The sequence below is a fragment of the Neopsephotus bourkii genome, unplaced genomic scaffold (assembly GCF_033783945.1).
Source record: "Neopsephotus bourkii isolate Nb327-2 ecotype Australia unplaced genomic scaffold, CSIRO-AGI_Nbou_v1 NB_962, whole genome shotgun sequence".
Lineage (NCBI taxonomy): Eukaryota > Metazoa > Chordata > Aves > Psittaciformes > Psittacidae > Neopsephotus > Neopsephotus bourkii.
In genome coordinates, this window is record NW_026901456.1 from 2,884,469 (window position 1) to 2,899,313 (window position 14,845).

General features: G+C 45.8%; 1 protein-coding gene across 1 annotated transcript in view; it reads right to left on the reverse strand.

Moving 5' to 3' along the window:
• The window catches only part of TIAM1 (TIAM Rac1 associated GEF 1), a 117,511-nt gene that overhangs the window by 76,126 nt on the left and 26,540 nt on the right, over positions 1 to 14,845 (reverse strand). The window contains exon 2 of the mRNA XM_061359015.1: positions 5,019 to 5,998. Coding sequence (XP_061214999.1) covers positions 5,019 to 5,998 — 980 coding nt within the window. The remainder of the gene's footprint in view (positions 1 to 5,018; positions 5,999 to 14,845) is intronic.

Sequence of the window (14,845 nt, forward strand, 5' to 3'; positions counted from 1 at the left end):
AGGCCTAAAAATAGTAATAAACTTGACAATCAGACAAAAGGGGATTTCACATGCCAAGGACAGAGTCTGCAGCTGGCGCTGACTGAGGTGCAGTTTCCAAGTCCATCAGGCAGGAAGTTTGTTCACTCTCCCCCTGCTCAGTTCCACAACAAACACTGGACTGGACACAGGAAAAAACCTTTGCTTTCCCTGAAGAGTTGAGGGCCATCTTCTAGCAGCTCCTTCTCAAAAGTTATGCAAAAAAACTGGACTGCATCATTGCGGCACTAACGCTGGAACTGAGCTTTCCAGATGAAATCACAAATTGGATTATAAAGCTCTGAGAGGAACAAGACACTCATCTCATAGGTGAGTGGCTGACCAAGCAGAAATGCTTTGGCCACCGTGTCTCCTTGGATTTTAATGTACACAGGAGTCACATGATGTTCTAAATACTGCTTGTAAACACCATCGCTCCCACAGAAAGCTTCAGATATGCTAGGAACTACTCCTAATGGCTTCCCCTACAAAGCAAATAGGCAGCACTGGAAGCCCATGAAGGTCTTCCATGACCTTCCATGACCTTCCATGATAAAGTAATTCTGTACATCTCAGCTTTGATGTCCACTGCCATCACCACCTCAGCTACCACAAAAACCAGGGAGGAGGAGTGGAACCTGCTGAGCCGGAGCCAGCATTGGATAGCAGACACCCATGAACAGACACACTGCCAACACCACAGCTAGGCACGTAGGTTTTGCTGCGTGACAGGAACATCTTCTCTACATGGCGGATGTCTTCACACAACTGCCTTGGTAGCAGAGTTGATAATGTCAGAAGAGGTTCATGCCCTAAGTGAGCCTGCATACCCCTCATTTGATGGTCTAAAGAAAACAGAAGTCAGAAATTATCCACGGAGGGGGAACATGGAGTAAGGAGATGCTAAGATGGGCTTGGAAGTGGCACAAAAACGTATCTCACAGTTTCCATTCCCTAATTCCGCTCCTCAAATTTCAATTAGGGCTCATAACAGCAGGGGAGCATGTGGTTACATTTGTCTCTGAACATCCACCAGGAAGAGGAGGAGAAGGAGGAAGGAGTATCCCGCAGGCAGATGTTTAGCTGCAGGCAGGACACAACAGAGCCGTTTCACAAAGTCTGGATCCCAACAAGCAGGTTGTAGGATCCCAGGGACCTCACAACCCACAGCCAGAACAAGCTGTATCCAACCAGAGCTTGTCTCCCTTTAAGCACAAATGGGTGAAAATGTCAGCCAATTAAGCTTTTTCCACCTACATGACGCCAGCTCCAAAAGCCAAACATGATCCCAGCAGAGCTCTCCGGGAAGTCTCGCTTCAGCAGAGCAGAACCCTTAATGTTAAAACATTACAAAAACCAGAACTGCTGCATGGGTGCCCCAAGCCCACCCTGTGAATATTAACAGTTTGTGCATATTGAATATAATTGTTTCTCCAGCATTAAAAAGCTCTCCCTCTCAATTAGTGGAAAGTGACTCCCACAGTTCAATTTAAGGTTTAAATTTGGAAGGGAGAGATTTAGTTTTTGGGGTTGGCTTTTTTTTTTTCATTTTCTTTAATGTACTTGTAAAGAACCCATGGATAAAGCATTACAACAAAACATGTACAGCTCCATTCAAGGATGCTTTTTTTCCAGGAGCAGGGGTCAGCACATCGTGAAAATTACAGCTACTGACAACTTCTAATCAAATTATCCCACATAGAAATTATGACGTACATGCATGTAGTTGAACAGGCATGTAACAGTGGCTGGACTCAGGAATGAAACACAAGGGCACAAACCCATTGCTGTGGTCTCACACTTAACCTACACTCATTGCCTTCTGCTTTCAGGGACCTCTACAGGAACTAGACTAGTCAAAAGATACCTACAAGTGACCATGAGGACCTTCAAGCACTACTAGCACCAGGGTAGGTCAGACTAAAAAACATGTTAATATCCCAGCTGTGACTTTCCAAAACCTGAAAAAAAACCCTCACTAATAAATACAAACCCAAATTCTTGTGAGGATGGACAATGATGATCTGGGCAGAAATCTCACTCCTGAGTCTGTTAGGCTCGATTAGGTGGCTTTGAACAAGGGACCTACATCTGCACTATTAAATAACACAGGGTCACTGGCCTGGAAGCCAAGAGGGAAGACTCTGTCCTACACCACATTACATGTGGCCCTGGGTCACCTTTGTGTGGTGCCCCTATGGCCCTAAGACATAGCTATTATTTTGAGGGACTGGGAGGGGGGAGGCAGCTCAAAAGGCTGGAAAAAAACATGACAGTTTTTCGTCAGTCCACTGAATTGTTTTTACAGCATTGTGTGTTTTACAGCATGAGGACACATATGCCAGGCTCTGGGTCAATGCTCAAAGCAAGCATCAAGAGTGTGAAGCCCCTTGAGAAAGTGTTGAAAGACTGGGAAAGGCAGAGGAAAACAAAATTCCCCAAACTGCACCCAAGTACCGTCTGGCACAGACCAATGCAGTGCCAAGGAGCACATTAACATTAAAGCAGCAAGGCCATCAGCTCTACATCTCAGCTTCCACCATCTCAAGTAGGATAACAATCACGCTCTACTTCACACCAGGAGTGTCAAGTAAAGATGAGCAAAGTGCTGAGACATCATCAGACTGGGGACCTAGTACAGAGCAGGTTGGCAGCTTCCCTCCTCTTGCCCCATCCAAAGCCACCTAATCAGGCTCACCAATGAACCAGTCCTTTTATTTTGTGTGCAAATTTGGTCTTTCTTTTTGCTCTATTAAGCATATAATGATTGTCATTTCCCTAAGCTTGCTAAAGGTAGGCTTGGGCTAGCAAGACTTCATTGCTGACACATATCTTATCCTGTATGCTGCTAGGATTAAAGACTTGGAAGGAATTTTAACCTTTGCAAAGCTTTAATTTTGTTGAATTTATGTGCTAATAAACACTGCTGAGGCTCCTTATAGCCACTGTCTCCAAGCTCAGGAGATACATCTAATGAAACCAGCCCCACAAAGGGATGTCTCTGGGTATGACTGAGGCCTCACAAAATGCTACGCAAATTTGTGACTTTCACTAAGTGCCTCAGAGTAATCTTCCTAATGCCAAGAGAGACACCAAGAAGAAAAACAAACACTTTGCTGCTCACCAGTGACACTGTTCTCTTTTTGTTAAATACACTTGGAAGAGGGCTGGAGGCAGCAGTTGCACCTACCAATCTCCATGAAAGCTGTTAGGTTTTCAAGGCTGCCAAATAACATCCTTTTTTTTTTGCTTCTTGTTGTTGTTCTCTTGCTTTTTATCCTGCACTGCCCTGATGGAGCACCAAAGGTTTTTTGCACTCACACCATAAACATACCCCGGAAAATAAAGGGCTGATTTTGAAGTACAAAGCTGCTGTTGTGGGACACTGCAGCATCTGCTTTAGCATGTCATTTTTATATTTAGAAGCAGCATATCTCCACAGATCAAGCACAGCTGTAAAGTCACTCACCAACCCCTTCCCATCAGCTCTCACAAGTCAAGTGCCAGCAGGCAAGGGGGGGCACATGCTCCTCTTGCCCTTCAACAGCCCTCTGCACCTCCACAGCCCTGCACCTCCCCTGCGGCACACTGCAACCTGCCTGACTCACGCTGCCCAGCCTCATATCTCCAGCACTGGTGTCCTGCCAACAGCTCAGTCCAGCAGCAGGACACGAGTCTGCAGGCCTCCGACTTTGACAGAGCGTGCTGCTTTTTCTTTTTCTGGGTCACGCAGTGCGGTGTGGGTACACTGCATGGCATATGTAGGATAAAGCATGCAACAAAATCAGGGGAGCCACTGAAGCATGCAATCTGGTGCACAGCTCTGACCTGCACAGCCACACTGCTTTGTCTGTGTCCCCCTGCTATGTTTCTGAGCTGGTGCCCACAGCTACAAAGTAGTTAATGTAAAAAACACAGCCAGCCTCTTGCATTAGGCAGCTGGACCATGGCTCTGAGAAGGTCCAGCAAGCCCAGCAAATGAATTTAAACTGAGGGCAATATGCCCGCTATGTGTATGCCACACGCAGCTTGTACAGGTGGGCAGGATTTGTAGCTCCTTTTTCCACTTCTCTGAGCAGTCTGCCTCTTCGCTGTAAGCAGAATTGCTGTTTGCAGCACCAGGCGGTGCTGTGTAACTCAATCAGGCAGAACACAGCCAAGAAAAGCAGGGCAGAACACAAAAAGAGACCCAACAGCAGCCATCAAAGCAAAGGTCACAGGTCTGGTATTTGGATAGTGGGAGGGGCACCAGATAGAAAAGCTGATCTTGGCTCGGTGCTGCCTGTTAGAAGGATGAAGGATGAAGGGTATGACATCCTCCCTGGCTAGGAGAAGCACCATCTTCTCCGTACATCTACATCCCCTATCATTTTTCAGTTTACATCAGGTTGGCACCGCAGCTGCTTGGGCTGGCAGTCTCTTGCAAGGGACAGCACTGTTTCTGGGTGATGTTTTGCACAGATATGAACAATCAGCTAATTAGAAGAATGAAATTTCAACCTAGCAAGTGTTTACGATAGAGGGGAGAGGAAACACTGATATGCTGCTGCGTTGCTTCCAGCCACGAGAGCCGAGTGCTTGCACATGAGCAGGCAGCAGAAGGGCAACAGAGCAGGGAGGGCAGAATGGGGAGACACAACCAACACGTGTCAGCTCCCGAGTGGAGCAATTGGCTTTGGCAGCTACCCTGGGAAAAAAAGGCACCATCAGCACTGCAAAACACTCAGGAAAACCTTCAGCTGGCAAATGTAGATTTATCTTTTCCAATAGGCAGTGAGGAGTGGAAAAGGCTCAGGGCTTCAGATAAGGAAGGGAGCAGTGATGGGATCAAGCCAGCTGTGGATTCTGGTTAGTTCAGCTCTCTCCTGGATACAGCTGTGTTCTTGGAAAAGGGGTGCTGAAAGAAAACAGAGCCTGGAAGAACCTGGAATATCTTTATCTACAGACACAGCTTAGCAAATGCCACCCACTTCATTTTACATAGAAGAAAACTGCCTTACCTGAGTAGTTTTTGCCCTTCTGCCTTGCATGCTGTTACTATGGCTAATTTGGGGGTTGGTGGCCCCTTCGGAAAGGCAGTGGGATTTCCTACAGGGCAGCGTATTGTAATTACTGTAGGAAGGCGCATCCTCAGCGGTAACCGATGCCATCTTATGGCTCCCAATATCCGGGATGTCGGACACTAAATTCCGGCAGTACCCTCCAAAGGCATTCCTTGGGCCCCCATTGACAGTAGCGCTTGGGGTTTTGGGGGAATACAAGTCACTCATAGAGTTGGCACGCTGGCAGGCAACCAGTGGCTGGGGGCTGCCATCAGCCTCCTGTGCCCGGGTGGCCTCGGCATCCTTTTCCTCAGCCAAGCCCAGGATTTCCTCGTTGCTCGTTAAATGCTCCTGGCTGAGGTCAGAAAGCGAAAACTCCAGGCTGTCTTCACGCCAGATGTCGGCCGATTTGGAGCGCTTCTTCTTGAAGCTGGCTGTCTCCATAAAGTTTGTCCCGTTGGACGAGTATCGATGTGACCTCCCGTCACCCTCTGCCAGAAAGGGCGGCTCGTCCCCGTAGAGCCTGCTCTCCTCTGAGTCAGGCATGCTCTGGACGGAGGCGGCGGTGAGCACGGTGCTGCTGTCTACACTGGGGGTTACAGAGGAGTCAGTGTGGTAGGAAACGGGCCGCAGGCCCATGTCCACGCGGTCCACCCAGATGGGGCTTCCAAAGTCCTCTAGGTTAGCTTCCTGGGAGAAGGGCTCCAGGCCATTCTCCGCCAGGGACTGGGGGATGCTGGGGGTGCTGCTGGAGCGGGTGCTCACTTCTGAGTTACGGTGGATGATTTTTCCAGAAGAAGCATGCCGCGTCCGGCGAGAGGCTTTATTGGAGAGGCGCAGAGAGCGGGAAGTGTGCTTGCGGCCCAGGCTGGTGTGCTTGTCTCCATAGAAGGCGTGCTCCACGCTCTGGCTCTCCGCGTTTCCCATGGTGTCACAGTCTGTAAAGGGAGAGAGTGGGGACGGTTAAAGGCAGCAAGCAACACACAGCCAAAAAGATGAACAAACAGCCTAGTACACTGAAAACACTTTGTTTTGTTAATGAACCTACACCACAGCAACCACCTGGTCTCACAGCACACACTCTAACAGCGGCAACTGATCCCATAGAATTAATTAAGGAAGCCAGCAACTGTACCAGCAAACTTACAAATACAACTCAGTTAAATCGGTATGCAGGAAAAAGGCAGACAATAACTATGCTGGTGTAAGTGAAGAGTGTAGAAGAGGAAGGGATTGAAGCTTGGAGTAAACTGCAGCCAGTTTACCACCAAAGTGCACTGGCAATCTCAGCTCTGCACACGTTTGTTTGATTCTTAGCACTGGCTTCGCAATTCCAACAAATCCTACAAACTCAAAAATCAACAGCTATTGTTTATCTGCATGTAATAGGAGGCCCAAAAGTTGATGGATATACACCTTTATCTGAAATCTTACTTTTTTTTCTGTTAGTAAGTGTGAATTGAAGAACCAAATAGCAAAGTACAAATCGAACTCTTGGCAGCAAGCTAATGATAGGTTTGATTTCTGGAACAAAAAAAACCAACAGGGCAACGTTAAGCAGGTACAGAGAGCCCCACACAAAAAGCCATATTATGAAAATAAATTAGCATAGGTGACTCAGACTACACAAAAATAACTTTTCCTTCCTACTCACTCTGAAAGCAGATAGCTAGATCTAAGCACTTCGATCTAGCAAAGAGAAAACTAAGCTGGAACATACGGACTGGGTTTCTGCCCCCATCTCTGTACCTCACCTCCTGCATTATTCAGTTGTGCACATCCTGTCGTGAAACAGGTTTCCCATCCAGAAGATGGGAGTGATGATTTGGATTCAACCTTGGAAAACACTTTGAGGTCTGTGATCTCACTCTACAAATGTCAGAAATATTTTATCAGTAGTATCGGCTCCTTCTGGCCAAAGAGCAAAAAAGAAGAACAAGAAAAGTAAATGTTAAAGTACACGGCCATTCAAAACTAAACAGGAGATTCTGAATTACACAGAAGACAATTTAATCTAGATAAATAGTCCATAAATCTTGAACAGAAATTCCAAGACAAAACTTCATCATATTTCTGTTAGTTTTGTTGAAAAATAAGCTGCCTTGACAGTAAAATAATCTGGAGGTTTTCATTTCCTGGGGCAAGTTCCTCTCCTTTAACAGGATGCGCTGATGGGTATTGAGACAGATGCTGGCAGAATGAATGGAATTGTGTATTTTCCCTTGCTACTTAAATACACACTGTTGGTGCTGCAAGGAACTGAATTAGCCCTACATAAATTACACAGAAAGCGAGGTATTGATTGTGCTAAACGCAGGCACAGCAATTCTGCCATAGGCTGCCATGGGTGCATATGCTAGAACTGAACTTCGCAGTTATACTTTGGAATCAGTGGAGAGGACTGTGCTTCTCTACTCTTCTACCCAGCTAAGTAGGTTGTGTCTGAGGCTAAAAATCTGTTCAGTGCTGGAGTAAGGGCCACCTCCATGTATCTAAAACAAATATAATCACATGTGAAGTAAACTATACCAGGAAATACCCTACGTCTACTGGAATTAAGGGCTGAACTCCCATTGACTGTCATGAGACCCAGTTATCATGCATCGTTTAGAAAAATAAATGCACTGAAAAGAGGGCAGGTTTTAATCTAAAAAAAACCCCAACAGCATTATAAATCCCTACACAGGATTTATTATTCCTTAAAAGCTACAGCCCTTTGATACGAACCAGACTGAAAAACAAATGTCAGCTAGGTTTTGCTTCTAAAACATTTTAAAGCACAAACACTGCATTTTGTCTTCAATGCTAATGTCTAAAACCAAACCTCAACACCCTCCCCCGTCTTGCAAAAGAAACCCTCTTGGGGTAATGCTTTTAGCTGCTTTGATTCTGAGATTCTTGCTAACCACACTTTCATTTGACAGGATTTCCACTGATTGCAAAGCCCATCGGAGCATGCAGCCATCTATCCCCAGTCTCCAGCTTGCAGCCATCACTTTGGTGCCTATTTAAGGAAAAGGAGCAGTTTCTAGAAGTCCTCTTGAAACCCTAAATGATTGAAGAGTGGCTCTTTACCTTCAGAAACTGAGCTGCTGAAGGGCAGAAGCATCCAGCGCACATCATACAGCCAGGCACACTTGCTGATGAAAATGCCAGGCAGCGTGGCTATGAAAAGCAGCCCCGTGCCACCACCTCAATGTAGTCTCCACACACACCAGGCAAAATTTCACCCAGCCAAAAAGTAACAGAACCACAAACGACTTGGCAAGGAAAGGAGCAGCAGCTCAGGCTGAATCCCATGAGGAAATAAACACTCTCATGGAAGGAGGAAAGTCTTTTCTCCGCAGACGGCATCAGGAATGTTTACTGAGTGATTTCACACAATGAGAAGTATCTGCTAGATACTGGCAAGAAGTGTCAGACTTCAAAGGGCTGTCCTTTTTTAATTCTGTAGATTGGCACTTTAGGTGAGGACACATTTGCAAATCACACAGACAGATATCTAACCCATAGACTAGCCCATACCTCATTCTTGCACCCCAGAAGAGGCCTTACCCTAATCCCACTGATTTCCCCATCATTACATTGCAGGTTTGCACAAATGCTGTCTGGTGGGTGCAAGAGAGCTACAGGCAGAGATGGTGCAGCTGATCCATCTGCAGCAGTGCAAGACAGTGCCACCTCCATGGCTTGTCACCATACCCCAGCAGAGGCCAGCCCACTTGGAGATGTAGGACACAATAGGCTAAGTCCACCTTGGATGGGGAAAGCCAACCCTCCTGGGTCAAGCTGAGGGTGACTGTTTGTGGGGTGCCTGAGACCAATGGCTGCCCCTGGAAGGGTCCCCCATCCTATCCTCTCACCCTGATTTTTGCATCCCCTTTCCATTCCTGGCTGAGCATTTCCACCAGTTAACCTGAACCAGTTCAGGTCCTCATGCAGTCGATCTACTAAACCGGCAGGAAATAAATACATTTAGCAGAGGGGAAGAAGACCGTGACTTTTATTAGTTTATTTTGCTGAGAGAGTGAGTTGAACTGGCACATGCCAGAGGCAGCACAAGGGTGCCTGCCTGGGGACACAGCAGGGTGAGGATGGGGCAGCACAGCTGGAAGGTGATGCAAGAGCCAGGAAAACGGGAACAGCAAGTGGCACCCCGCTCATTTTTTGCAGCACTGAGCTATTAGGTCAGCTGAGGCTGATGTGGAAAAGCAGCCCTGAAACATGTGAATTCACACTGAAACAGATGCCGGCATCCTCAGCTAGCAGGAGCAGGCACTGGGCAGGGAAGGGGAGCCCCAACCTCCCCCTTCCTGGGGTAGTGCAGACACCCTGGGGCAGAAATGTCTTAAAATGCTCCAGCTCCGACTGCCAGATGCTGCCTGTCTATGGCTTAACTGAATTTATCACACTCAATGAAAAAAATCTGTATCAAATTAAGAAAATGAGTAATGTTAATGGGAGTTGCACACAAATACTAGTAGGACAAAGGCTCCCCTTGTTAGCTCACCCGCCAAATCTGAAGGTGACCATTAAAGACCCATCAAGGTATCACCAGGATACAACATAAATCAAGTGTGACACATCTTGATGCTTTAAGCAGGTCTGTTGCTCTCGACCATTGATTGCAACGTGTCAGAAATGTGTTCTGAATTACTCTCTGAAGCAAGCAGAGATCAGCGCGCACAGACCACGCACTGCAACCAGAACTGGTTGGAAGGTTTTCAGCAGAAAATGTTGATTCATCAAAACCCAAACTTTTCATGGGAATAGACTGTTTTTGATGAAAGGCTCCTCCACTCCAAAAGGGAGAGATATGAATGCTGAAACAGGGAGACAGGCACGTCCAATGGCTGAGGCACCAGTGACTCAGTTTCTTGCCAAAGACGCAGAAGATTGAGATTCGTATCTGCTCCCCAAGTCAGGCAAATGAAGGGTGGCAACTTGCTCCTCCACATCCTCAAGAGGCAGCCTGACCATTGAGATATTGGGCTGACCACTGAGCTATTGGCTGCTCTGGGAAAGAGCTCTCTGTTCTGAAAGACCTGCTCCTTTCTGGTTCAGAGCGGGAAAAATGTCAAAACTGTGGAAGTCTTCAAGCAGACAGGAAAGTCCCTCTTGAGCCAACCTGCACGTCAAGCGACGTTACATGGGTTTGAATTGATTGGGGCTTTTTTTAAACCAAAACTTAATATTGACAACATTAGGATATAAGCAGGGAGACACACAAGTTCTGCAGGAAAGCTTTGGAAATAACACAGTTGCCCCACACCAGCTACCCCAGACAAGCAGGCTGACCTCCAGCTGAACTGCTGAGTTTTTACTGGATGAGTCTTACATGAAATGGTTACACATAAAGACAATCACATTCCAGATGACCACTGACAACAGCCCCCTCAAAGAATATAATTTTATTTGAAAACAGTAATTTTCCTTTAACTTCCCTTACCCTGAATATTAAATATTTCTGCAAATAGCTACAAACCCAACATACCCATTTCAATGAAACCTAAGTTACTGACTCTCCAACCTCCAAACAGTTGGGCCATTAGATTCCAGAAGAAAGTCTGAACTATATTAACTCTCCAACCAAATTTGAAGCACCTCACAAGACAACAGATTGCAAATTTAAAATTAGATTCTAGTGGGAGGCCCTGGTGACAAATCTGTATTTTTCTCCTGGAGCGGAGCTTGAAGACTGTGGGAACCAGAACAATGATCAGATCCACAGCAAGCCGCGAGCCTACAGAAATAAACTTTCGCTAAAATCTGCCAGCCAACAACAAAGGTTTTTACTGAACTCACAAGAACCACATAGAAAAATGTACAGGACTAATAAGCAAGTGCGAACACACACATTCCACTGTAATTAAAATGTGCTTTCTCAAAAGGGCAAGAGAGAGGCTGAAATTCCACAGTAAGCCTTTGAGTTTCTCAGAAACTCCAGCAGCATATTTAATTGTTTTCAAATCAGAACTTTTTAACCAGCCACTGGTTTTTTGTAAGGCTTTCTCGCTTAAGTTAAAGTATGGGATGGACTCCAAAAGGGCCTTGCAGGCACTTCAAACAAGACAGGGAGAGAGAGGAAAGGATGTCATCAGTAGCTGCTTGATAGCCATTCAAATGCTGTTGGATTGCTAAACGGGTGTAATCATAAACTGCATGCAGCTGATCCCCTCCCTTGAACCACTATACAACACAGCAAACTCCTCAAGAAAAATATATGGACACACATGTACCTTCCGAGGCAGTACTGGTATCCAGCGCAACCTTCCCCAAGAGAGCTGTGGCATTTAGAGGTGCCGAATTGCAAATGATACCAAAATGAACAGTTACTGGGACTGCAGAAGCTGTCAGCACCTGCCACTCAGCGATTCCATTACTCTCACGTCAGAGTCTATGCCTATATGCCAAAAACCTGGGGAGAAAGAGGGAAGAAAAAAAATCAGACAAAGGGTTAGCAGGAACAGCTATAGAGGAGGAGATCTCCTGCCTGTTATCATCACTTACCTAAGAAACACTGTGCAATACAGCATGCAAATGCTGTGCTTAAATTTGAGTGATGAAATCTGATGATGGCAGAATAAATGAAAAGCCCAGTCAAGCACCATCGACCCAAACTATATGATGTGGAGAGCTCTTCTTCCCACCACTTTGTACAATAAAAATCCCCAGAGACATTAACATGCCCCTGCTGAGGACAGTCTGTGTCAGGCAGGGCTAGAAAACCTCAGGTCCAAATACATGCCTGCATCCAAAGATGCCCACCAAGAAAAAAAGGCACCTTCCAATAAACCAGGGTTTAACTTCTGGCAGCCAGGAGGGATCCAACTGCCGAGGGAACAGGCCCAAAACTAGAAGACCTCAGAGGCGATTTCTCTGTGCAGGCTGTGTTATTTACAAAAAGGGTGATTATCCAAGCAGAGATTTCATTAACATTTTTCAAGGGCGAATCAGACATATAGGGCAGAGCATTTACATGCGTTTTTGTGCACAGTGAAAGGATTGTTGGGTTAATTGCATTCACTAAGGCACGGATACAAGAGACCAGTCTGCACTTATTTAGATGTAAGACAAGTCATAGGAATAGTCTTCCAGTTACACACATGCGTGCATTTGTGTGAGCACCAAATCCCAGTCCTATTTTGTCCTGATACTTCTGGCAAGCTTCCTTGCAAGTACACCAGCTGCAGGTCCAGTCCTGTGAGACACCAAGAACCACAGCCTCACCAGAGGGCAGGGTGCGCTGCCCATGTCAGCTCTCAAGTCACCCAACTCCCCCTTCTCCCAACCAACCACCAGCAGAGAAACATCAACTCAACGCCACACACAGAGTGTTGAGAGTTACAAACTTTTCCAGAAGTCCCAAAGAACAAAAACCTTGGAAGAGATTACTGATGCCCTTCATGTTATTATTGCTGCTTGGTGGGGAAACTGTGATCCTCACTCTTGGCTGGATTCTCAAAAGAGATGAGAGTCACCAGCTCCTTTCTAAATTAAAACCATTCTCATTTTCTTTCTCCTCCTTCATGTTCCCCTCTCTGCTCCCCACCTCCCCTTCTTCCCCCGAGCTGTTGGTTGAGATCTGAAAAGCAGTTCATGAATTGTTCAGGAGCTGGCAGAAATTAATAAAATGAAGCTCATTTATATTGAAATGGACTCATTACCATGCCAGCTGCCAATAATTTGCAAGACAGGAATCTTGCTGACAAACAAGGTCCTACAGGCAAGAGGCTTCCCACCTGCATCCACCACACGATGAGCAACCCTGCAACGTGCATGCCTCACCTCCAAAGAAAAAGGAATTGTGACCATCTTTTTCAGATCCGCCTGCTGCTGCCTCAGAAAACTTGTCCAAAAGCAGGAAAACCCAGATGCAGCAGAGCACTTTATCTAATTCTCCGTCTTGAGCAGCTTTTGAGGAGTTTGTAACTCAGACAAACCTGATCCGAACTGAAGCAAACTGGTCACTTCTGTGAGAAACCAACTACAACACTGCTTGCTCTATACGCTGCCTGTGCTCCTCCAACACAAATTGTTCTCTTCTTGCACTCATTTGTTAAAAAGGTGGGAAGATCCAAAATGGATGTTTACAACTGAACACTTCATTATCCAAATCCTCTCTACACTCCAGCACTTCTGAAGGGCTGGCAAAAGCCTTTACCATGAACAGATGAGTAATCATGCGCACACAACTCCTCCAGAAGAGAAGGATTTATTATTACCCACAGATTCTTTCCTGAAAAGCTTTGTTCCTGTTAGCTTTTACAACTTGGACAGTCTTTCTGAAATGAAACCAAATCATACTTTTCAAGAGTAACATCAGTTTTTCGTACTTTTGTGTGCCATCAACACACACTGGAATGGGCCCTGTCCCTATGCATCCCAGTTCACTCCAACAGCCAAAGCTCTGCACAGCAGAAATTCTGGAGAATAGTACGAATCAGTAGTCATTTCATACATGCAGTGCTGAAGTAGTCTCGGACAAGGACTTCCCTCCAGCAAGGTCTTGGCAAAAGGGATGTCCATGCTCTTTCATCAGGAGTAAAGGCAAAAGCAAACACGAGCACAGCCCCATGGCTTGCTTCCCAGCACAAAACCCTTCCCTGCACAGGATGCATTTGCTCCCGTGGATGTTTGCTCTGTCAATGAAGCCTGACAAAGGCAGGAGCTGGCCACGCGTTCAGACCACCAGTAGCTGTTCTCAGGGTAGATGGTCAGTTGCAAATGTTCACACATGGAACAGGTCACTTCATTAGAAAAGAAACATCAAATAAAGATTTCTACACTTCTATGCTTAAGACAATATTCAGACTCCTACAGACATGCATGCACATGCACACATACATACATCTACGATGCATGTATGCACACATGTACTCCAGTGTCTACATACATCAATGCAACTCCTCTTTTCTTTGAAGGTTTGGAATTAACACAGCTGCATTTATTTCACAACCACAAACCAGCGCCTTGAAAAATCAGGCCGAAGATTTCCCACAGGGCTCATCACACAGCAACTTAAGTCAATCCAAACTGAGGAAGCTCGCAGCGATCCACCATGAATGGATTAAATAAATGCATAGTAGGGAAGCAGAATATATTAAAGGAGCACCTTGTTATTCATCACATCTGCTACCTGTGATGCTAGGTATAGCAAAGAGAGGTTTGACTTTCACATGCTGCAAGCAGTTTGCCATGCCAGGAGATTAGGAAGAAAACCAGCACACCTGTTTTCCTTTTGCTTGCGGACACTGGACATGAACAGTAATGGATGAAAAATATAGAAGATGTAGTTTTCTTAAAGCCTATCTTTTCAAAGCACAACCCAGCCTTTCCAGTAAGGAAAAACTGGTGTTGCCTGTATAACCCCTTGTGCAGTGTACATGAAGTTGTCAAGAAGGACGGCAGCTCTATTTCAATTCTATTTTTACTTTTTCATTTTATGATGCATCGGTTTTGTCAGATTCCAAATGCAACTGCAGATGTGAGATCAGTTGGTCATTAAGTACATCTCCATCCATCTTTGAGAAGCCCTCGGTAACTCCACGATAAACCATCAGGATGTATATACATAGACATAAATCAGTAGTCATTTCATACAAAAACTGTTTAATATTAATCAGTGAACTGAATACGGCTCTGGGCTGTATTCCCCACCCACAATCCCAGTTCCACAGTACTGTAACTCCAGTGTTCCATCCCGTCTCCTGAAACAGAGAATCAGGCCCTTTATTTGTAACTGGAGGCCACATTTTGTTAGCCTTTATTATCTCTAGTTAATA